Here is a 24,789-nt window from a genome sequence, read left to right on the forward strand (position 1 = left end):
AGGCTTGGTACTTTCCAAAGCATAAAAATGCATAGGATTGTGCTGCCACAAAGACATGATGCAGCCCCATGACTTACTTCAGTTAGTTAGGATAGTAACAAACTTGATGTAAGCTGACACCTGGAACTTAACATGGCAGTGAAGAGGCTTCTCTGGAGGTATTAAAATGTAGGTTTGGATACTTGATTTCAAAGGGGAGAGGTCAAATATCCTCTCTGCATCCAGGTTTTTTTTCAAGGGAATTACCCGACATGAAAACTATTAAAAAACTTGTAAGTGGGTGTTGTGCCCACCAAGCCGCATCCAAAAGAAACCTATCCTTCTGTTGCAGTCAAAACAGCACTTGAAACAGGGAGGAGTGGTTTTGGAGTTGGGTTTTTCATTCTATTATTATCTTTGATATGGAAGAATGGACTTTTCTTCTCTGCCACACTGATTTAAACCACTTTTGTTAGCACACTGTTCTTCCCTCCACTTGGTAGGTAGAGCAGCTGGAGAAATCATTACCAATAGGGACTCATGAATGATTCCTGCTTGTGGAGTAGAATTACACAAAACGATGGGAATTCACATAGTAATGAAGTAAAAACTGCACTTTACTTTAAATGTTGTCTTTCCCTAGAAAGGAGGGACTTCCAGCTTATCTCTATATCTGACACAGTGATTTTATCGCCTTCATTGTAATTTTTTAAAGGAAGCCAAAACTGATCACTTGTGCCTTCCCTTGCCAGTAAACAGACACTTTCAAAGCTTACTTAATTTACTCTGAATTTGCATACCGTGCACAAGACTTATGGAAAGAATACAGAGGACTTGCTATCAGAGCCAAGTGAGAAATCAGAATTCTCTCAAAATAGGCAGATAAGAAATTGTTAAATTTCTTTTTAATTGATAAGAAAGTGAATATTTATTGCTTCTTTCTTGGAGGAAGCACTTTCCAATGTGTGAATGCAAGGCCACTGACTTCCCCGAGGTAGGACCAGCAGCCATTTGGGGAGAGACAGAGATTGTCACAAGGTTGACAAAACTTCAGGAAAATAAAGTGTACTTGAGTCTTATCTGAGATCTCTTCCACAAGAAGAGACAGAAATGCAATTATCTAGTACCCTGATACCCTGAGATGTGTTAAAAATGGAGTACTACCATTATTTAATGATAAGTCAGATACAGGAATGAGCTTTTGTTTTCTTCTTCTTTTTTTTTTTTTCTTTTCAGTCTCTGCTGATATTTGAGCACATCTTCTTTTGCTTCATTTAACATTCTGCTTTCCAAGCAGTACATGTTAGCACATCATGATTTTCCCTCAAGTTAATGATTCAAGTGTTTAGAAAATTGGCCTGGTGGCTCAAATATTGACCAGTGGCAATGAATATTTCAAATACAGGTTTCCACAGCAATATGGTGTCTGACCATGCTAAAGCTTATGTCCCCACTCCAGGTTTCTCTCTCCTCCAGCTGTTTGGAGAAGGTGCTTGGGCAGCCAGTCAAACCCAGTCCCTCTGCAGCACTTGTGACCAGCTCCCTGAGAGCAACTTCTCTGCCTGTCGGGTTGAATAGCAGCAGTGTCAGCAGAGGAGACTCAAGTACTTCCCACATGGCAACTCAAGGAAGTCAAGTGAATGGAGTTCTGGATTCTGTCATTAGCAATGCAGTCCCTCGCATCATCATCATTCCTACCTCAGAGACCAATCTGTTTCGGGAAGAACTGGAAGAGGAAGAGACTGAATTATTCCACTTTCATGACAAAAAGGGCAATCTGCTGGACTTGGAAGGGCTTAGCTCATCCATGGAATTCCTTGAAGCTGTTGAGAAATTTCTATCATAAGTTTCTCAAAAGAAAACTTTCCGGTAATTATTTTCTTGGCATCTTCTCCACTTAATTATACCAAATAACTGAAGCCTTGTAGGTTAGATCATCAGATTTTTTTTGTATGTTTATATGCTAGTCACTAGGCAGCCTTCAGATTTATCTTTGTCCAAACCAGCTCAGCCGTGGAAACAGGCTTTCTTTCAGATTGTGCTGCAGGAAATGAGCAGTGGAAGATCTGGCAGCATGATCAAGTGGCATTGGTAAAGGAGGCCGCCTGATTTGTTGCCACTGGTGGGGGTGCCAGCAGAAAGGAAAATGACTGACTGAGAGCAGGGTCAGCTCCTGAATGTTTCTGCTATCTGCACATGGAACCGTGTTCCCATTTTGGCAGCTCTGTTCTGGACAGCGATGGGAAGCACCGCACGACCACAGCTTCCACCAGCCCCAGCAGTAAGGCAGATGGATACATGACCTCAACTACAGTTTAATCAAATCTCAGCATTGTTTTTGTTGTGTTTTATTTTTTAAATAGGCAGCTTGCTAAACATAAAGAAAGAAACTGGTTTTTCACTGGAAAGTGACTGCTTCCAAGTGTCGCTAATCCTCTGAAGTTTAGTGGTAGAAATCTGGCTTTTACCTCAGCTTTAGCATGGTCATCTAAATGTCAAAATGCAAGGTGCTATATGCTAAAACATACACTGCCATAGAAGCATTCAGAGTACCTACAGAGTTAAATCCTGATTAAATATGTATGCATCCTAATGAATCTGTGATTGAAAGGGTGAATGCTCGCAGCTGGCTTGACAAGTCACTGACAAAAATAAAGCCTTGGCTGCTGTATATTACTTGTCTGTTCAGAGCAGATTCTTCTCATCTCCTCTAAAACAAACCAGCAGATGTCTTTTACAGGTCACTTACCAGAGGCCTTCAAAGTGGGTAAAACATCATCCTGGGGAGAAAAATGCACAGTACTGTGGTGTTTGTTATAGGATTTGCACTCACATCATTATCTGTGGTTACTAATTGTGCTCATTTTATCTGTGCTTCACATTATGGTTCAGGCTCACAGGACTGTCCTAGCATTTTATTCCTAACTGCATTCTTCCTTTCATCACTCATTTTCCCATTTCTCCAGGTCTACCCCTTCAGTCTCTGATTTTCAAACCTAGACAACAAGCTGAACTACATTGTTCTTCAGCTAATACCAGTATATATTAGTAGAAAGCAGGTGCTCCTCTGGATATAACAGTGCAAATATTTGGTCCAGTGAGACTAATAGTGTTCAGACATTCAACAAGAGAGTGAGAGTTTATGTTCATAGTCTCAGTTTATTTCCTTGGCTGTATCCTATATTGTGCAAGAGATCACTGAGAGAATTTCCAGGTTTTGTGTATGCACTGGCTGAACTCGGGAAGTAATTTCTCTTTGCCTGTTTTCTTGATGCAAAAACCAGATGGAAAGCATAGAAGTGTTTTTAATTACTGTTTTCATTACAAAAAAAGATAACACAAATTTTGTTTGCAGCAAGCTAGACCGGAACACCACTAAAGGACAAATTAAACCCAAAGTAGTACAGGAGAGAGAAGAATGCTTCCAAACTTGCAGACCTAGGGCTCTGCAAGGTGCCAGCACAGCAGACCTTCAAGAGGACTGAGACACTTGCTTTTGATACAGACTGTACAATTTTTAGAAAAAGACAAAAAAAAAAAGCACTGGTGGGTTACAGAGGCAATTGCTGTGCCAGGCTGCCTAATGCAATGCTGACACTCTTAATGCTGCTATTTTTTGAGGTGCTCTCCTGGGTAGAGACCCTCATGCTTCCTTACCATGGAAAGCAGGGAGGAAATCGGTGGTGGAGCCACATCATGCATGTGGTTCCCTTTGTGTAGCCCTGGTGTGTGGTGCTGGGGGACCAAGGCTCAGCTGGCGCAGCAGCAGGCTGCTGTTCCTGCAGCCAGGCAGCCAAAGCCTGTGCCCACTGCATGCTGAGTTTTCTGATGGGTCCAGGAATCATGCCAAGGTCATCTACAATGAGCTCAGCAATTCCAAGGGCAATTCCTCCATTTGAGGACTGGCACAGTGAGCAGAGAGCGCAGGACAGCTGCCGGGGACTGGGACAGGGACGTGCTCACTTGCAGTTCCACAGTGCCAGGTTTTCATCCACTGCATAGTTTTGGCCACAATGAGTAATCAAATCTTAATTATGTATTATGCTCATGAGAAATGGGCAGGCCTAGTCCTCAGCCAAACATACTGTCCTGCCATCTTGGATTCTCGTCCTTTTTTTTTTTTGCTGAACCTGCCCTCTGATTTTTTTTTTCCCTACACTGTGCAGTCAGTGACCTTACTTATTCTTGCATTTTAAATCCTCAGCTGCTGTATCTCCTTTCATCTTGAGCCAGATGTTAGGAAGCAAGTGTTCTTTCAGGGCTTCCAAGCCTTAGACCTGACTTTCACTGTTGTAATTACTCCAAAACAAGAATAGAAAATGCATTTGGTGTTCCATGTTATAAAAACATGCTCTGGAGTAGATTTTGCACTCAGATTATGACAGATTTATACAGGTAAGACTGTAGGCAAGGTATTGCCATAGGTTTTGGCAGGATGAAGGAAGGAGGACCTGAAGTCACAGTCAACAAATTCCTCTGTGTCTGAAGTCTTGCATTCTACTTGTTAGCCTACAGAAAGACTCTCCAGTGATCTCTTGCATGTGTTTGGTACTGTTACTGTGCTGGTACTGTGAGCATGTCTCAGAAAATTAGCAGGCTTGAGGTATGTGCAAACAATGTTTCACTTTTATGCTGTTAGTGTCATACACTGTTAGTACCATTGCTTCAGAAGCTACTGTCAAGATCACTGCTTATTGAAACTGAAGCAGGCTAAAATTCCAAACGGGATAGTGGTAGATAAAACACGAAGTTGTACGAAATATCGGATAGACTTACTGCAGTCACTGTGAGACTTCCACAGAAACATCAGTCACAGAGTAAATGGGTCTCAAATTGACTACCACAATGCAGGAAAATTTTGCAAGTTTCTCTGTTGCCACATTAGAATAGATGGCACATAAAAATGTACACTAATTATTGTTGCTTCCTGTTTCACAAAGGAATGTATTGGTTCACTCAAATGGAATAAAAAATTCTTAGGAATTAAACTGAATTATCCATTGTTTGTTTTTCTTATTCAATCATTATTTTTGGAGCCAGGAGGAGCAATAAAAAAGTTGAGTCAAGGTTTCTGAAACCTGTGCTCTTGTCCAGTTAATAGTAAGGTACATATATATATGACTTTATTTTCAAGTCATTTAGGCTGCTCAGGTGCAAGCACTCACCTGCTTGAGTGCATAACATCTAAATTTATAGTTCACTGACTTGGTAAAACCTGAAGTTGCTCAGCTACTTTTGAAATACAATGACTTCAACTGGGATGTCAGGTATCAGGTGAACAAAACTGAAAAAAAATAGCCAGAGTTAATACATCAAAACTCTGACAGCAGACTTTGATTTTTGTCCTAAATCTGAATGAAAGTTAATCAGTAATTGTTTGTTTCTGCTAAAACTCTGTATAGCACAATTATAGGATGTGTTCCAGTTTTCATGAGTAACAGAAAATCCAGACCATAAGTGTAAACATTTTCTTTTATCACGGACAACGGTATTTTTTAATAGTTAAATCAATGGTTAGATAAAGTTTCCAAATAAGAAAATTTACTTACTTGAATTTTAATGAATCTTGCAGCTTTGGGCTGGTATGAAACACGATGTTCTTTCAGAAAGCTCACTCAGTCCCCAGACATTCATCCATTTCACTCCTTTCAGGAGATGCACCTGAACAAGGAACCCCTTCCACCCCACTGCCTGAAAAAAGTTTGTGTTGTGATGTGCGAAAACCGGAAAACGCTGGGAGGCAAATACCCTCTTTTTTAATTTCCTTACTTTCCCCCCAGCTTTGCACCTCATCCATAGCCTCAGTCCGTGATCAATGCTCTGTCTGCACCTTGAATGGACAATTTAGGTGAAAAGTTTGGTGCCGGGATGCCTTTGTTGTACCTGTCACTTTTACCCATGTATTAACATACATTATGGCTTACTAAGAGTTCAGATGCCTGTCCACATATTTTACTTGTTTTATGGTGTGTCTGGGATGCCCTCTGGTTGTACTTGTTAGTGCTACAGGCTGTAGCAGGACATGAAAAGCTAACTGCAAAACGTCAAAGCCAGGTGTAAATCCACTGTTATCGGTTCTCCCCTGTGCCAGCATGAGGAGATGACTGTGTGCCAGCAATCCTGGTGCCAATATTTCATTGTAAGATCCCCTGAGAGAAAACGTCTGTAGGGATTAGTGAATTATACAGTATATTGACATTTTTTACTCTGAAACATTTTTCTTCAATATTTGTAGTTATGTATCACACCGGCATTTTTATTTAAAAGGTCAGCTGCATTCTTCACCTTAAAGCAAAGCTCCAGAAGACCCTTGTCATCTTCAGGACCTTGTTCTGGATTCAATCAGCCAAAGACATATGCACTAAGAGGTGAGGAGAAGGGCTGCTGTTGTTACCAGTGGTGCATGGTTGTCATGAATGGATGATGTGGGTTTAGATAAGTCCCTGCCTTTTGCCCAGGCCTCTGGCAGCAGGCAGTCATGTTATTGAGGAGGCCAGCACCCCAAGATCCACTCTCATTCGCAAGTCCTTTAATAATGGCTGATTCTGCCTATTATAGAACAAATTGTTTATTTAATAGACACAAAACTAACAGACATAAGGCTTAAAACAGACTATTACTACACAGGAATAAGACAAAAGGGAGCACTAGTATTATACACACGGGGTTAAAGGTACCTATTAATTTTACAGCTAGTGAAGAAATTTTATAACTTAGGATCCAATGTTTCTTACCCTCCAGTTCCTGATGGAGCACACATCAAAATTTTTTCCCTCAATTCCCAGGAAAATAACCATGGAATCTGCATCCAGGCTCCGGGGAGAAGCCTCACACACTTTTAGGGCGTGTGGGTAGAAGACTTCTGTCTCTGTGATAAACTGTAGTACTTTTACAGTTTAAAGCAGACCTTTTGGTCACCTATTTTTTTTTATCTCTACCCACATCTGTTAAGCTGGCAGACCTTTCAGCGCCAGCAGATGACACCCACTGGCCTTGCCCACCTGGGTTATCTCTCCTATCTGCACCGGCCACCTGTGGTGGGGAGAGGGGTGATGTGCCCTGCCACAATGGTCCTTAGGATGATGCATCCCACCCCTTTCCCTCCATGCCAAGGAGCAGGTCTGTTCCCCTGGAACAGCCAGATGTGTGCTAGTGGGTGCCATATGAAAATGGTATTTTCCAGACATTTAGAGAGAGCTCAGTGTGGGTAGATTTTCATGTGGACAGAAGAAGATGTCTCCCTAGAGTTCCTCCTTGCCAAATTTCTGATTCTTTTCCACTGCAAGCAGGTGGCAAATCTCTTCAAAGGAACAGATGGATGTATTTAACATTAACAACTAATTTTCCACAGGCGTGTTCTTGGAACCAAATGATCCCTATTTCCTGAGATGGAGAAAAAAAAAATCCAGCCCAGAGCAAACTACAAGTGTGGAAAATGTGAAACTGAACACGTTTGAGTTCAGTAAATGCAAAGCAAATGAAAACAGCAGCTTAGAGTGGAAACTGTTGGTCCACCAGAAGCAACAAAATGGCCAATTCCATCTTCATAAAAGATATAAAAAATCTGTACCCAAGAAATCAATACAACTAGGTCTTTTTGCCTAACCCCATCTATGGACAATCCAACAGAAATAAGCTCAGAGTCATTGGCAGCTTTTTCATGCTTGGGTCGCTGTGACCCTCTGGGCACCAACATGTGGAGAAAATGGGGATGAAAAGTTTCTCTTACAAGAGCAAACTTCATTCACCTTGTTACACCCAGGAGACAATGACTGAGGGGGATATGACTACTCTCTTTACACATCTGGGATGAAAAATAGGATGCTCAAGTGAAGTGTCAGTGACAGCCATCAGAGGCCAGTCTCAGACACTGATTGCTCCAGTAGAATGATAATAAATTCCTTAAAAGTGTGAATACCCACAGAAACGAATCCTACTATTAAAAAATGCCTTGAGATGACTTACTTGCTGATGGTTTTAAACAGGCTGACGTTGCTTTGAGTCTCAGCGCATGTGTGACTGTCAGGAGAGTCGCAAAGCAGGAGTCCTGCTGAAGAAACGCAGTCAATTTCCTGACAACGCACAGCCATTGAGCAAGGAACTGCTTCTCATTCACTGAGGAGGAAAACTGCCAAGAGACCAGTAGGATCTCTGTTATCCTTTTTGTAAATTTTAGTGGAAAAATTGCATGTCCCCTAAGGTATTTTGTAATGTGGAAATAACTTGAACTTCAGCTGCCTGGCAGGGCTGAGCCTGCGTTGTGTTATTTTTCCCTCCTCACAAAAGCGACACACTTTTCTGGGGCCGGGAGTTGAGGTGGTGTGGCCTTTTCCTCCTGGCACCAAATTGTCTTTCCATCACAGTATAGCTTAAAACCTTATTTTGGTGCATCAGAGCCCAGCAGCAAGTGCTGAACTCCCTGACAAGCTCCTGGGGCTCTCTCCTACATGCCTTGTCCCCCCAGACTTTAGGCTGACAGATGGTCTGGTCTGCAAAGGCCAAGGGTAATGGGCAAGTGAAAAAAAGACTTCTTTTTTCAGGGTTTTACTATCTTGCCTGTTTGGGGAGTGACTGGGGGTTTTTGTTTTTTTTTTTTCTCATGGATGCCTTGGCTTGCATCCCTACTGGCATAGGATGCTTACTCAGAAAGCCTTTGGTTTTGTGCAGGTCTGGATTTATTTCTCCTATGTGATGATTTTTCCTGGAGCAGCTTCTGAGCTGTGCTGAGGGTGCCTGGCAGATGGTCCTTCACGATTGGGTTGTTCTGCCATGCTCTGGTGCTCCTGATGTACCAAGATATATGCTTTTGGGTAAAGCTCTTCCTCTCCAGCAAGAATTAACAACTAAAATTTCCAGAAACTCCCATGGCATGTTTCCATTTTGACTGAGGTGCTGTTTCCAAACTTGTGTAAGGGTAGGTTTCAACCACCCTAAAAATTTGACGGTTTGAGTCTCTTCTTCACATGCCTCTGTTTCAGAAAAGGTGGCTGTGCACTTCTGGAACATCACTGCTGTTAAAATACTGAAAACTCTTTTGCCACAGGATACAGAAAAATCAGCAGTTTCAATAACCCAAGCTAAAAAAAGGGAGAAAATCAGTCTGTAGGTGGGAATCAATGGAGATGCCAAGGTCAAAGGCAGGTGGTAAGGAAGTCCCCTCCATTGTGCTCCTAAAATCTGGGGCTGGACTCCAGTGGACACAGCAAGGCCAGGAAAAGTGATGACAAACACTCAAGCCAGACTCTAACATTATCATCAAATTGGGTAAAAAGCAGAGGACTACCACAGTGAATTTTCTTAAGTCTTGACCTTCTTTTCAAGCTTGTCTCTACAGCCTGAATAGATAGAAACAAGATTTTCTTTGCACAGAAACAAAACAAAACAAAACCAACCAAACAAAAAAGCATACATACTCAGACCAAGGGTCCAGTTGAGTCAGTATCTTGTCTCCAACAGTGACCAGCAATAAGTAACCACAAAGAGAAGCAAAATGGGTACCAAAACTTTCCTGCTCCGTTCTCCAGGAACTTCTGGTGATTCTAGGCCAGAAATGGTATTTAATAAGCTTTCACAGACCTCTTCTCTTCCATGGATTTATGAAATTGCTCCTGGGACTCATGCAAAAGCCTAACTGTGAAAATGTTCCACTGGCTCTGCAGTTTAATTGGGATTTACACTAAACAGAGCCTCCCTTTGCTTGCAACTTCACTCGGTGCCCTCCAGTTCTTGTGGGGTGGGGGAGAATGGATGATCATTGCCTGGTGGGCACCTTTCTTGGAGCCCCACTGAGGCTGCACCATCTCCACTCATTGTTTCCTCTCACAGGTGAGTGTCCAAACCCAGGAGCTCTGTCCCTTTGGCATAGGAACACAATGAAACCACTGAATACCTTGGGTGGACTGCAAAGCTGCTCTGGCTGCTCATCCCAGGAGGACATCCTGTGTCATTTGTCCTTGTCCTTGCCCCAGACACCCTTGTCTGGACCCTTGTCTCCTCCTGTCCCACCCCAGAGTTCCCTGCCCTCTTACCCCTGCTCTTGTGACAGCATTCCTTGGGAGTTGTGCAAAAATCTGAAAGATTTGGAGCAGAAATGTGACGTGTTTACAGTTACAAAGCATTCACAAAATATTTACAGACTATATTTAAGCAGTTGGCAAGCACTGTGAGGAATAACTTATCAACAGGCCATCTCCCAGTTCTTCTGACAGGCAAGAAAGTGTAATTATCCTCATTTAACAGAGGCAGAGGCTGGGATGAAGTCTGAGCAGACAGTAGCAGTGTTGTGGCGGTCTCCTCCTCTTTCCAGCCCAAACTCAGACACTTCACACTCCCTGACTGCAGGATGTGGTCAAAGTCACTGAAATATCTGGGTTTCAGCTGTATGTATTACATCAGAAATACAAAACAATCCTCAAGATCCAAGCAATGAAACAACTGAGATGTTGGATCTCAACTGGGGTCCAAATTTCGCCACTTAGTATTTCTATCTGCATAATATGATGAATTTCAGTGATAGATTCAAATGCACAGCTGGAATTGTCACCAAAACATATGCCTGGGACCCTCTCCAGGAACCATGAATAAATAGCAGGCAATGAATTAATATTATCCTCACACCTTAATCTGGCATGCCTTATGGCAGTAACCAGAAGTTAATGTAAACATTGTATTTCTAGGGGCAGGGTTTCCAAGTCTTCTCTCTCAAAGAATGTCACTTTTTAAATAAGCAGCTTGGAAGAAGTTTTACCCACGTTTCCATTCCAGCCTATAGGATGTTTCCTTTTATGCAAAGGAACTCAAATGTCTCATCTCAGTCTTATCAAACATTGGCAATGACCGTGAAAGCCCCAGCATCTTGCGAGTGTGCCACATGGAAAAAAAATCCTATTATGAAAATACTCTTACAAAGTCAATATTATTCTTATATTGCCTTTGAAAGGAAAGCCCATGGGGGCTCAGAGGGCTGTCCCGAACACAAGTGAGTGAGTCAGGTCTTTCCTCACGCAGGCTGGAGGGTGAGAAAGGCAAGGGGAAGCTGCTCTATTTTTAGCTGCCCGAGACACGCAGACCTCATGGTGATGGGGAGCTGACAATTACATAAGAAGTCATACCAAGCTTTGCTATTTAGGTCTATCTGGCCTCTTCCTTATCTCAAGTGCCGTACTAGCAGTTCCCGCTCTGAATATCCGTAATCAAAATGTAACGTGTTTTCCTGGAATCCATTCCATGAAGTAATGGGCTATTTTACAGCACCTCTTTTCCATAGGCTGCTCTTTCTGGCTAATGCTTACAGCTAGGTGCTGCTGCCATGGCTATATTGGTATCACAGCATCTGCTGTAGCCCCACAAGAAAACTGTGAGGTGAGTAAAAGAGGGTCATTTACCTCTGGGGAGGATGACTTGTGTTTGAACAGACTGTCAAACCTTGTGGTGATTGTCTGCACCCTGCTGCTGCCACCTCTATCGAGGAAAAGCGTTTTGCACAGAAAATGCACCTAAAAAAGCCTTTCAATCACTGACTTCAGCTCCTGTAGCTGGATGCATCCTGGGTGCTTTCACGCTGCTATGGCCCAAAATGCACCCAGCTATGCATCAGGTGGCTGTCTGCAAAGGCAGGCAGGAAGGGCCTTGAGTTTAGTAGCTTCTTTTCCACATCAAGAGTCTTTCAGGTATTTCTTCAATTCCTCAAGATTAATTTAGGGATTTAGTGTCATGCCTAAATATCAATGTCCCACTGAGCCCCTCTCTACACAGTACTCATCACGGGTGTCTCCACACCTACTTTATGGGGTTTTTTTGCCAGTAAAACAGTTTTTCCCAATTCCACTAGCAGCCAAAGAGGGAGGCAGTGGAAGCAAGGAGGCTGGTTTATAGGTAATGGGCAAGGGAAGCTGTAAAGCCCTTTAGTGGCAATATATCGGGAAAAGCCACATATGTTACTGCAATTTGAAGCAGTGATATTTTTTACAAACATAACCTTTTATTCTCCTGCTGCTCTAAAGCACTGAGAGGAAACAAGCCCATTAAAAAGGAGGCCGTGGCCTGCAGCTCCCGGAATGTCCTGTGCCACATGCCACAGGGGTGTTCTTGGATTTCAGGTGTGCAGGGGCTACATCCAGCTCCTGGGCACTAGGGTGAATGGAAACACTTCTCCTCACATTAATAATACAGGGCTAGACTCCAGCTGTCTGAATGAAACCAATTGGTTGGGAGATTGGGGAGAAACCAGAAACGCTGGCAGCAAAAGTTTCTGTCGTATTGCATATGAACAGTGCTAGAATTGAAAAAAAAAAAAAGTGGATGAAAGGTCTCTCTATTTTTATATAGCAGAGTGAAAGTATTGGGTATCTGTGGCAATATTTAGTCTGAAGGAAAGTGAAATTGAATCCAAGTGACATAATGAGAAAGTGTCTGGCAAAGCCTGGTCCAGGGGAAAAGTAGCAGGGATCATTGCCTGCTAAAATTTAATTTTCAAGATGAATATGCAATGGAACTGAAAGCTATGGTATAGCTAAAAGCTATTGAATAGTAGAACTACACTGTTTTGTGGGCAAAAGCAGAGGTGTTGGCATTTTAAAGCAGGAAATGTATGGACCAAGAAGTGAGAGAGCGTTTTAGTGTTGTGGCTGAAAGTTGGAAGATTTGCACAGAAGAGAGCAGCAAGCAGGAACACAGTAGGGAAGAAGCAAGTGCAGATTAACAGGAGGCAGGATGAAAACTGCCTAAAACTGGCACAGCAGGGTAACTTGGAAAATAATTCACAGTTGCTTTCAGCCCTTCTTTCAGACACTCTTCTGCTCAGCTTTGCCACCATGGCAGGTGTCTCAAGTTAACATCAGGCAACACCTGAGTGATTTTGCTTCCCCTTATTAATTGGGGCTGTGAGGGGACTCTTGCAAAGAAAGAGCTCTGAATCTGATAATGTTTTTTGTTTCCTATCAGAAATAATGGAATGTTTCAGTCAAGCAAGAAATCCTTCAAGTATACTGCAAAGAACAATTCAAAAGATCAGGTAAATCTGAGGGGGCAGATAATGTGATTGTAGACATCATCTCTGCAGCAGTCTAAGGATGTGTCTGCTAATGTGGCCTTTAAATGCTGCATGTTTCTACATAAGCTTGACTGATGCAATGAGGGAGAATCTGTTGGAGGGACTGATTTCTCCCTGGTGCTCTGTCTGGCTGAGCAGCTTGCTGTAGGTCGTTTTACTGTGAGCTGGTGGTTGTTACAGCCCCACTGGCCCTGCCAGCCCAGGCAGAAAATGTAACTATTAATAATAGTTACTCACTTTTCCACTAATTGCTTTCACTGTCTTTTGTGGGAGAGAATGCAAATCACCATTGGTTGTGTCCAGAGATACAAGGGAGTTTATTAAGAAAAGAGCTATGTGCTAATTGAAGAGCAATTGGGCTTCTACAACCAGACATTTTTGAAGTGCTGCTTGTCTCTCCATTCCTAGTTTCATGTGCTCTGACCTGCAGGAGAAACCTAAATGCAAAGTGAGCATAAGCAAAGAAAAGTGAAAATCAAATTGCTGGTTCTGCACTGAGCTCTTTCAAGATGAATCTCATTTTTTAAAAAAATATATATACATACATATCTATATATATATGAAAACATATTGCCCAAAGAGAAACAATGGGATTCCTTAGGGATTGCCAGAACCCCTTTATTTTTCATTTTTGACTAGTAAATACTGCTTCAAGAGTCTCTTCACAATCCCATCTGTTACCTAAAGCTGAGAGATGGAGGAACTGGAGGTCAAAGTCCGAGTTCAGCTCCCTGTGAGAAAGCAGAGCTGAGATTCCTTAAGCATGTTAAAGCTTTGCTTTAAATGGATTGCCTGTCTCTCAGTTCTCATGAAGTATTTCTAAAGGAAGTATTTACCTTAAAATGCATTCTTGTTTTCCATGCTTCCTCACTGAAGGTAACAGTTAACTGCATCTATGACTTGGCAGTTCTCCCTTTTATCATTTTTCCTTTTGCTGTCTTTCAATGTTTTCCTAAACATAGCCAAATTTTGAAAAGCTGCAATATAACAAAGCAAACTAATGGAAAAGGATCTCTGGGTGTAGCAGAGTGAACAGGGTGAGCAGAAGGAAAGAGTGCAACAGGAAATCCAGGCTTTTCTACTTTGATGGTAAAAAGACCACAAAGTAAAAAAATCTATTCAGAACAGTTTTCTGCATTTAGGTGTTTTGTGCAAAAATGGAATAAAAGAAAAAACAAACAAAAATTTTGTGGCCCATCTGTGTCCAGCTCTGGTCCTGGTGCATGAAATCTTAGCCCCCCTCAGAATGTGATCAAGAGCAAATTGAGAGACAGTCTTAAAATACTGATGACCTTGCATGATTTGAGCAGCTGAACTGAGCTGCTTGGTTACATTTTTGCAATATTTTATATACAGCATCGAATACTCAATGGCTATTTGCCTAATGGAAAAGAAAATGGAGAACACATGGGCCAGATTAATAGGGGAAAAAAATTGGACTGTTTTTTTTTTTTTCTTTTTTTTTCTGCTGGCATGCTTTCACCTACTTTGATGGAATTATTAGTGATTTATTTTGCCATGCAATATACGTAGCTAGTCGAGTAGGGCTAAGGTGAAAGAAAAATGGGCATTTCAAGTGTACGGCAGTTTTGGGCAGGGAGGTGAGCTAAGTAAAAACAGTAGAGGGGAACAGTCACTAAAATTGTGCCTCAAGTTCACTTTTCTCTACAACAAGCAAGAAATAAGCAGTACAGCATCCCCTTCTTCCTCTGCTATGTGGGAGGGGAGATGCTGGAGCCTCTCCTTTTAGGAGAAGGGTTTCAGGGCATCTGGCTGCCAAAAGGGAACTGTATTCTGGAGGGAGGCATTTCTTCATTTAAGTGGCAAAAGTAGGAAAGCTACACTGAACCTTTCAGCTTTTGTTTGCTCAGCTATGGAAAGACAGAGCTTGACTCATGTGTTGTTAATTGCCATTGACAGATAAACCTGAAAGAACCCAACCTAGCTGAGTTATTTGTATTCCTTTTTCCAGTTCAAATGAACTGGAAATCAGTGAGATGCAATAAATAGAAAGCCATGAGGTTATCATTCACAGAGCCACTTTTCCTAGTAGAACTGTGCTTTAAATCAGCAGGACTGTCAACCCTCTGACACAGCCAGGCTGTAAATACTCAGTCATCGCTTCATTTGGGGTGCAGGGGAGTGGTGAGAAAGGAACGACCAAAAGCTTTCCCAGAAATATGCTGCCCTGAGGATTCATTTGTTAAATAGAGCCTGTGCCAATGCATTGCTCTGCCAGCCTTGGACCTCTATTGAAATGTCTCTGCTGATTTATTCTCAGTATCTGCATTCCCATGTGTGAATTCTGTACCTTTGTCCATTTGACTTCAGGATCTGCAGACAGAGGCTGAATTTTACAGGATTCTGTGTGCAACGGGGCATGACAAATGCAACTCTGCCCTCTTCCCTTCTCAGTTAGTCTTAGTGTTAATGTTCCTCTCTTATGCTTTAAAAACATGTTGGGGTTTTTTTTATTATTTTTTGCTTAAAGAAAATAATAAGAAGGTTTTAAAACTTTATCCACTGTCTGTAACTCTGACGGAATTAGTCTGGATACCGGCCTTTTGCAATACATGTGACTGGTCCTGATTGTTTGGGTTGGTATCTGAGGATTAAGAGATTTGGGAAAACTCATTCACTCTTTCATTCTTTCATGATCCTCTCAAATGCTTTGGCTGATTTTCTGCCTGCCCAAAATGGGGAAATGGCAACAAAGACGTCTGACTCTTTACACCATGCTCCTCACAACCAGCAAAACCTCCCACTTGTCACTTGGCAGGAAGCAGCAGGATTCCTGTATGACAGACTTGCCTCCAATCCATATTTTTCCTAGCTGTGATTTTGGACTTCATACTATATATGTTGATGTCGAGGGCTTTATATTAGCTGAAAAGTCTGACTCCAATTTTTTTTCCCACTGTGCCATTGTACAGATGCTAAATAGGAATAGCTGTGTCAGGAAACACAGTTGTGTATCTGCTGCTAAAAGTGGCCACTGTTAAATTCATTAGAACTGCTTTTTCAAACTGGTAAAAAGAGAAGCTTCTGTTCTTAGGCTCATTATACACCCACAGCCAGAAGCCCATTTCTTCTGCTGAAGATCAGTATAAACCACTTCTTGCACCTCCAGTGGTTTTTATTAGCAGAGCCGGCGGGAGGAGAGGCCCCTTGGGTATCCCTCAGAGGAGCCTTCTCTCCTGGCATTTGGGAAAACACTAGGTGTCATCAGTGAGGTTTCTTGTCCCAGGAGTAACACACGCATTTGAGAACCTACAGCCAATGCTTCCCGGGATCTAGCTTCCCAGGATCCTGATGAGTTTTTATAGGAAAGCCAGGAAGAGTCTCTGAAATCCCAGTCTCAGACAAGTCTAGGCAAGGCTTCAGGTTGTCCAGTAAAAATCATGTCAGGATTAGACTTGATTTTTAAGGCTATTTTTTAAAGCCCACTTTTATGAAGAATGAAAACATTATTAAAATACCAAGTGAAATAGAATTTTTCCTTTATCTGTTTTTTAGTTATCAGTTAGATCTTACTGAGGATTTTTTTCTCTTCTCTGTTGCTCTTTCTCTTCCTCTCAGCACAAATCTTTCCCCACAGTGCCCCTAAAATAAAATGGGAATCACTTTCTTGTTCAGAGAGACTGTTTTCTTCTGTTGAGATGTGAACAGCAGTGTACCTGGTGCACAACTTGGCCTCCTGGTCCAAGAGAAACTTTCTGTCCCCAAAGAGGGCAGGGAACCCACTAGAAAAATTATTTTAAAATTAAACAAAAAAACCTCCCAAACATAAAAATTACAAGGAGAACAGGGAAAAATGTAAGGGGCTGAAGATCCTCCAATAACTTTCAAGTATGTTAAACTCCTCAGGCAGGAAAAAAGCCCTGCTTTTGCCTCTGCTATGACTTCACTGTCCTCTACTGAATCCTCCAAGCCTTGGAGGAAAAAAGGGTCTTGTTTTTGACCAAAAGGAGATAGAATCATTGTCTAGAATGAAAAAAGTGGCTTTCTCTTCTTCTCTCCCTCCTGGTCATTTTCAGTGCCACGGTTAAAAGGATGGATGTGGCACCCAGAAAGAGGCAAACTCCAAAAAGTGAGAATCCTTTTTATCTATTTTCCACTTATTTTCCTGAACATATGTGAATTATTAATACTAAAGAGAAGAGTTTTTTCCAATATACTTTAGGTGGCTAGAATTTTTATTATTTTTTGAGATCTACTTTTGGAGGTCCTAGGAATGAGGGAGTTTCATCTGTTTGTGTTTAGGGAATAAACTTGCCAAACAGATGCTCCAAATCTTCTGTTCAGTTCTTGCAGGTGACAGCTGTAATGGCACGAGAGACTTGCAAATCCTGGCACCCACACAGTCTAGCCATAATTTCAGCTCATAAAGCTCTATAACATCACATTTCACAAATGAATGTGGATCCTGGGCTGAAAGAAAACCCTTTTGCCTCCCTTGCCAGCTTTGGCAATACCTCAGATCCCTGCTGTAAAAGAAGTGTGGCTCCAGTGGCAGCAGCTATAAAACTACAGTCTATACTTAACATAAAATCTAATATAGCATCTATGAAATTAAAGCAGACTCTCTTCACGGAGTCTAAAAAGTAGATGTGTGGCCAAGCCCAGATCCCCTTTGCTGAGTGGTGTGAATCCTGGATTAGACAGCAAGAATACACTTATCCTTTGGAAAAGAAAAGAAAACAAAAAACTGAAGAAGCCATTCAGGAAATTGTGGTGCTTAAGAAATTAGCTGTAAGCAGAGAAGATGGCAGCATCTGGGGCAGAGAATGCTGCCATAAATAGCAAAATACGGCTTAAAGAGCTGGAAATTATGAAATAGCTTTCTATTACCATTAAGTGGAGAAACTGTTTTTGAGCCAGCCCTGTCAGGAAAAGAACTGTCACGTAAAACAGCGCTAGCTGACGTGATCCTGTGTCATGCTCTGCAGTTAGCATCCAGTTTCTGCAGCTACTTCCTAACTAAAATGGTTTCTAAACAGCAGTTTTTCACCAAATCATAGAATCATCAGGGTTGGAAGAGACCTTTAGATCACCAAGCTCAACCATCTACCCAGCACTGCCACTGTAATCCCATAACCACAAAACCATCACCCAACACCAGATGCCTCTCAAACACCTTCAGGGATGGTGACTCCACCACCTCACTGGGCAGCCTATTCCAATGCCTGACCACTCTGAGAGTTTTTTCTAGTATCTCCCAATCTGATGAAGAAACAGATGTTTCTCCACAGTCTGCTTCACCTTCCCAGCCAGAATGGCTGTAGGTGGTAACTCTCAGCCATACGCGCTGCTGAGCGCTGGCTGTGCCTCACAAAGCCACAGGGAAGGTGGGCAATGTGGTCCTCAGAATGACTCCAACTAAACACTGAGTAAACCTAGGAAGGTCAGTGCTTCTGGAGGAGGGGTTGGAAAAAAATCACACTTCCCTCTTTATGTTTTGTCCTCTGTCGTAGAGCTGGTCATTCTTCAGTTCTTTGTCCATATCTCTGCCTCTGATCCAGCTCTCAAAATAGTCCTTAACTAACAATGGGCCTTGCACGTCTCTCTTAAAACAAGACATACACAAAAACTATTGTGGACCTATGGGATGCATTAGCTCAGCCTTTTCTCAGCTGCATTCTTCCCCTTTAAATTCAGTTGAAATGAGCTTACTTCTTAATTTATTTATCTCTATTGTTCTGAACTATCTATGTACATGGATGACAGGGCTGCCTCTCACTTAGCTGCCTCAGTTGGAGAGCAACAGACAGGGAGTGAATCCAAAAAACTTACCTACAAACCCCATGATGTCTTCTCCACAGCTTCATTTCTCTGATCCTCATCTGCTTCCTCATCTTCAGTCTGTTTCCCTTTCCCTCCACATGTTGTTTCCATCCTTGTGGAACTCTTTAGCACATAAAAACAAAATTAAAAAGCCCAAAAGCTCTATGACATGGTCTTCTTTCTTAGCATTTTTCTAGTAAGCAATACCTGCTTCTAAAGTGGGAAGTGTTTGTGTTCAGTCCTTTGCCATTGTTCCTCTGTTCCTGCTGAGATATTCTGGAGTTGTTCCTTTTGGAGTGGCTTTACTCATCTGCAGAGTGAACAAAGCAGTTAGCTCCATTTAAAGGTGCTCAAGATCAATTTTTGAGGAACAGCTACGGCAAAAGGGAGGATTTTGTTCAATCCTTTTTATCACCAGGTGAGCTTTTTTTCACCTCAGTGGCTGGGGGCAAGACCTTGGGAAGAGAACATTGTTCTCTGGAGGAGGGTTCATAACTTAATGTCATCAGAGTAGCTCCACCCTGTCCCCTTTACATCTTACAGCAAATACCTTTCCTTGCTTTCACTCTAAGCCTCAGGGAATTTGTGGATGCACATGTACATGGCCAAAACATAGCTTTGAGTGGAAGTGGAAGATGAGGACAAGCAAAGAAATAGACACTCAGAGACTGCGAGATGTTTTTTAAAGCACGAAGGGTCTGCAGCTATCTTTCCATTAAATCCCCTTCGTCACTGCGAGGCTATTATTAGGACAAGAGTACACAAAGTTTTCTGCATCCATTACATAAAGGCTGCTAATAAATCTTGCTCAGTTTCTTGCTGGCCTGTGCCATTTCTCAGTAGAGCAGTTCCATTACTGCCATGCTGGTTGTTGACTGGGTCTCTGACAGTCTACAGTGGGAGTAAAATGCTGCCCTTCTGCTGTGGGATCTTTTGGCACTTGCAGTGCAGTTCTGTCCAAATGAACGTGCAGGCAGCAAATGGAGACTCGCACCCCCTGCCTACGTGGGAGCTTAGATCAAGAAGCAGAACTCCCCCCAGTTTGTATATAAATAGAATTGTATATAAAATCCCAACACCGTTAGCTTACACAAATTGTGTATGCCAATCATTCTAAAAATTCTTTCCAAGCAAGCAAATCCTCTATAAATCTAAGAGATAATCAAATACGTGTTTTGCAGTCACTTTACACCTTTGGTGACCTCATCAAAACATGCCAGTGCTCTGCCAAAATCCATGACTCCATCTGTAAATTTTAGCCGTTCCAGGAAGTTTGTGCACCTGATGCAATGTTACTTTTATTAAACCTCCTGCTTTAGTTCTTTCTTTTAATTTAGCTAAGGTCAAGAGAGGTTTGTATCCATTGGAATAAAGCTGAATGTGAAGAATGATCGCTACTGGAATGATACATCCTGTATCTTGTCCTTAGCTACAGACATTGATACTTTCCAAAGATATAGGGAAGAGCAAAAGGCCATAAACTAATAATTTATTCCTGATATTTCAAATGTTTCAAGGATTAAAGATTATGTTCAATATCGCACTTTTTAAAGATGAAGTGATAACATAAAATTATTCATACATTTTCTTTACACGTGATTTTTTTCTACAGCAAGGCAACTTTTGTTGCACAGCCTTGTTTGCTACTTTCCTATTCTGCTCATATTTCTCAGTCCTTTGTAAAAAGACTAAACACCATCCAGAAGCATCAGTGAGGTTGCCTTGTCCCAGCTGCTCTAGAGTTTGCTCCAAGATTTCAGTCTTGCAAGGCTGCCAATTTCCACCCTTAATTTATTCCGCCCTCTCCCTGGGATAGGAAAACCCCCCTAAGGTTATTTATCATCAAAAAGAAGAAAACAGATTTTTGGCATTAGCACAGCCAATGGGACATCCAATACTTTCTGCTTCAAAATTCACTCTGAGTAACTTTGCAAGAAGCCCTTCCGCAGTCACATACATCCCTTCTCAATGCTTTTACAGTTATTCATTTCTTTGAAATTCCTAGTTTTGGAGGATTTAACCTTTTTTTTTTTTCCTTTTTGTAGCCATCCTCTTTTCTTGCTGTTTGTTTAAAGCTTACCAGGCAGTCCTAGATCTGATGCTTTCCTGAAATTTAGGGAGATAAAATCTATTTCATTTCTGCAGTCTAGCAAAGGGACTCTTGTGCGTATCCAGGAGAGCTGTGGAGTGAGTCTGACAGCACCATTTTTTGCCAATATGCTTCATAGTTTTCATTCACATCTGTATCTACCTCCATCATATGAAAAGCTTACTTGCAGTCCTGCATATTTCAGGGCTTGCAGTAACTATATATGGCTGTTAAGCTCACCATTTTCCCCACATATTTGCTCTTAAGTCAGACCTTACTAACAGGATCTCAAGTGACTGACTACAATCCCTGCCTACCAGAGATGTCCCCAGTTTTGGCAGCCACAGTTTGGTGTGCCCACCTTGCTTCAGCCCCACTAGCTGGCTCTTAGGATGAGAACTGTCCCTGGCAACACAGGGACCTGCCCCAGCCCCTGGATTCGTTGAGCACCTACACAGTGCATTCCTGACTTCCTAGGAAATCACTGGGCAGGTCAGACAGAACACTATGCAGATGAACTGCTCAAATCCTTGCAGAAAGATCAGTGAAACAGGGTGGAGGAAGTTATGCAAAACTCTGGCTAGACAGACCCAAAAAAAGAAAAAAACATAAACCCACACCCTCTGTCTGGTGATCCTGATGACTGAGCAACAGTGGAAACACGTTTATTTGCCAAAAAGAGCTTCCCTACTCCTTAAAAGGAGCTGTGTACACTCATCCCTGTCTTTGTGGTCCTCTTAAGCACTTGCATCTCCAGCGCAAGGAATGAAAAGCTGGTCAAAATTCGTCACTGGAATGAAATGTGAGTTTCCTGCTGTCACTCATCCTTTACCTCTTCCTTTCTCTTCGAATAGATAAGGAGGTGGTTCTCTCCAGAAGGGTTTGTTTGCTTTGTGAGGCATTTCAAGCTGAGTGCCCGAGGCTGTAAGGCTAATGCTGCAGGACAGGGTGTATTGTTTCTCAAGTCAAGTTCTGATTTGTGCAAGATGGAAAAAAGTAATTTCTCAAGCTGTTTTCCCCTCTCATAAATAGAGATGGTTAGAAGCAATTTTTTGCAAAAGTTTTGGTGAGACGTGGAAAATGTGCTCAGTTCTCTCTGTTTGCAATCAGCCCTTCTCATATTTTTTTTCTTCTAAGCAGCTGTTCTGAAATAAGTCTGATTAGTGTACTCCTAGCACATATTTTGGATTATGGCATTGTAAAATATTTTATGGTGTGTATGTACTACATACATGATGTATTATTTTCTTAAATCTATCATCAATTTTTTTTTTTTCTTTGGCACTTCCTGTCAGATAAACAGAGATAACTGAATTTGGATGTGAACTTTATGGGTGGAGAGGGAAGGAAAAGAGGAGGTGGAGGGGGAAGGAGCAGCAAATTGTTTTGCAAAGAGTCTCTGGGCTGGAGCCATGCTTTTGTTTGAAAACACAGATATATACCCAGTTACTGCTAATGTTAAAAATAGCATAATGGCAATAATCTATGAGAAGGCCTAAGTTATAGGTCATGTAGCTATTAATGTAAAGCACCTATGGCTCCTAAGTGTCATTTGCCACATGTTGGGTTCATGTCTCAGTCCCAAAGGTCTGTGGGATGAGGGAAACAAGCCCATAGAGGCTAATCTGGTAACTCTTGTATGTGCCTTTGTCTTCACAGAAAATTGTCATAGTCCACTGACTAGTCCAGTGAGAAACGAACTGAGGTTAGGTGAGCATTGCTGCCCCATTTGCAGAGGCCTGGAGCAGGCTGGGGTGGGGGGAGGAACAGGGTCCATGCTTAGGATGTGGTTGTGCCCCTTGGAGGGAAGCTTTTTGAGACATTCCCCTGCTGGTCTAGGAGTGGTGGAAACCCTGCCCACAAAAGAGAGGTGGAGATATTTTTATAGCTGCTTCTACTTGCATTTCCCCGGATTATTCAGATACTGCAAGGACGAATGCAGTAACACTTGCAAGTTACTCAGCTACTATGGTGTTGCAAGCTATATGAGGTAATAGAGAAATATTTCATTCATTTCCAGGGACCAGCTCACTGGCCCTTTTCCAGCAGCACTGTAAACTTGTAAAACTGATGGATCAGTTTCCCAGGGGTCTTTATTACCAAGACTTCTGACTTCTCAGCAACTGGAACAGCCTTGTAAACTATTCAGAACATGCAAGATGCTTAAAATAAGCTTGCAATTAGTGTTCCCCAGGGTCTTGTGCTGGACTTCTTTTCCCAAAGACTCTTTTCTGTCATGTTTAGCACGGGAAAATTGGATGAGGCTCTCTGGGGGCTTATCTCTGTCAACAGGAAAAGGGCACTTCTAAACTAAATTAAGTGCTACTGCTCCCTTCCTCAAAGGCAAAAAAACACTGCAATGACTAACTTAGGTCTCCAACTGGTTTAAAAAATTCCAAACATTGGGATGACTTGGATCTGCTTCCAAAGGGGCTTAGCACAAATACGTGTATAACTGAATTTCAAGCATAGTTCTGCACGTGAATTAAACTCTACAAGAATGCCATTACTTTGACTTTTGCCATATAAAATATGAACTGGTGTGTGCCTCATGTCTCTCTGTCCTACTTTGGTATCCCTGTCCCTCTGTGTCATTAAGGCACCCAGTTTGTGAGTGAAGCCATCTGCTGTTTCCTGACACCTGGAGCACAGACCAGGCACATCATCATTACACATGCGATACTGGATTCATTTTCCATTTACTTAAAGGTTGTCTTTAGAGATAGTCTGTTTTTGAAAGTTGAAACAATATTTAGACATCTAATGATAATATATATGATATATATATTATGTAAAATATGATATAAATATATATATGATATATGACATAAGGCTATACTGGTAATTTTTTTTTTTTTTTCACTATAAGGGGAAAAAACCAATTCAAATTGCCCATGCATACTTCTGGATGATAAAAGCTGTGAGCTGTGCCCTTCCCCTTCAGTTTCAGGCAAATAAAAATAAAACAGGAGCAGAAGAACCACTTTGTTCCCCAGCCCTGCCCCCGGGTGTATAAATAGCAGGCGGCCCTGTGCCCGAGTGGCTGCTGGAGTTCCACTCATTCCAGGGATCTTTGGACACCCTCTTATCAAAACAGAAAGGCTGACTTCACTCCCGCTCTCCCCTGATTGATTTCATGTTGGAAACAGGTAACACGACAGCTTCCATTGTCCTTGAATTAGCCACCTACTTCCAGAGGTCAAACAAACAGGCTGAAGGTCCCGAAACTCACTTCAGCTAATTGGTGCCAAAATTCCTTCTCCACGAAGTAAGCAGGGGCTGGAGCAGTCCTGGGTGACAAATGGTCTCCAGAGAGACGGACAGAAACCATCCTGAGCAGGCTAACGAGGGGTATCGAGCTACAGGGCTGGGGAAGAGGCGAAATGCGAGACAAAGTCCAGTGCCAATTTTAAACTTCGGAGCCGGAGCCACAGAAAGTTTCTACTTGATTTTAATAGGCTTTGAAGTTTTTGGTCAAGGTGAGATGGAGCTGAGCAGTGGCATTAGGACATGGCTGTAAGATTCAACCCTGGAGATCTGAAGGCCCAGTGTTAAACTGGGCACCTTTGCTTGCTAAAAGCTTTCTGGCATCAACACTTCCTAGCAGCTTTCTGCTTTTGTATTTTTAGAAACAATTTGAGTTTAGATGCAATAGGTGGTGGCTAAAACTTTTCACTCTTCTCCCTCTCATTTTCACTGTTTTCTCCTTCCACCAGTTTTTTAGCTATTTCTTTACCTAGTCTCTTAATATATTTTTCTGTCATTTAGCACAGACACTGCAGGTACCGCTGTGCAACCTGTGTCACGCATTTCGACACGTACACCACGCCTAAAGTGATTGATGTCAATGTTCTGTCACTCTCATGTATTCTGTAGAGTGAAAGCT

At 42.1% G+C, this 24,789-nt stretch overlaps 1 protein-coding gene and 1 long non-coding RNA gene across 22 annotated transcripts in view; one reads left to right on the forward strand and one right to left on the reverse strand.

The window, feature by feature from the left end:
• Positions 1-4,972, forward strand: part of LOC104697198 (melanopsin-like) — a 73,389-nt gene extending 68,417 nt beyond the window's left edge. For 6 of the 9 annotated variants that reach the window (XM_039550487.1, XM_019293265.3, XM_039550488.1 and 3 more), the window contains one exon: positions 1,439-4,972. In XM_039550487.1, the coding sequence (XP_039406421.1) occupies positions 1,439-1,825 (387 nt within the window). In that variant the 3' untranslated portion in view covers positions 1,826-4,972. Of the gene's footprint in view, positions 1-1,215 lie in introns of all 9 variants that reach the window. The other 3 variants (XR_005601686.1, XM_039550490.1, XR_005601687.1) reach the window with 2 other exon arrangements.
• Positions 4,121-24,789, reverse strand: part of LOC104697199 — a 28,226-nt gene continuing 7,557 nt past the window's right edge. For 4 of the 13 annotated variants that reach the window (XR_005601699.1, XR_005601690.1, XR_005601688.1 and 1 more), the window contains 2 exons: positions 19,022-19,124; positions 6,487-18,937 (listed from right to left, as the gene is read on the reverse strand). This is a non-coding gene — a long non-coding RNA (uncharacterized LOC104697199). Of the gene's footprint in view, positions 18,938-19,021; positions 19,125-24,789 lie in introns of all 13 variants that reach the window. The other 9 variants (XR_005601697.1, XR_005601696.1, XR_005601693.1 and 6 more) reach the window with 9 other exon arrangements.

Source organism: Corvus cornix, chromosome 4 (genome assembly GCF_000738735.6).
Source record: "Corvus cornix cornix isolate S_Up_H32 chromosome 4, ASM73873v5, whole genome shotgun sequence".
NCBI classification, from domain to species: domain Eukaryota; kingdom Metazoa; phylum Chordata; class Aves; order Passeriformes; family Corvidae; genus Corvus; species Corvus cornix.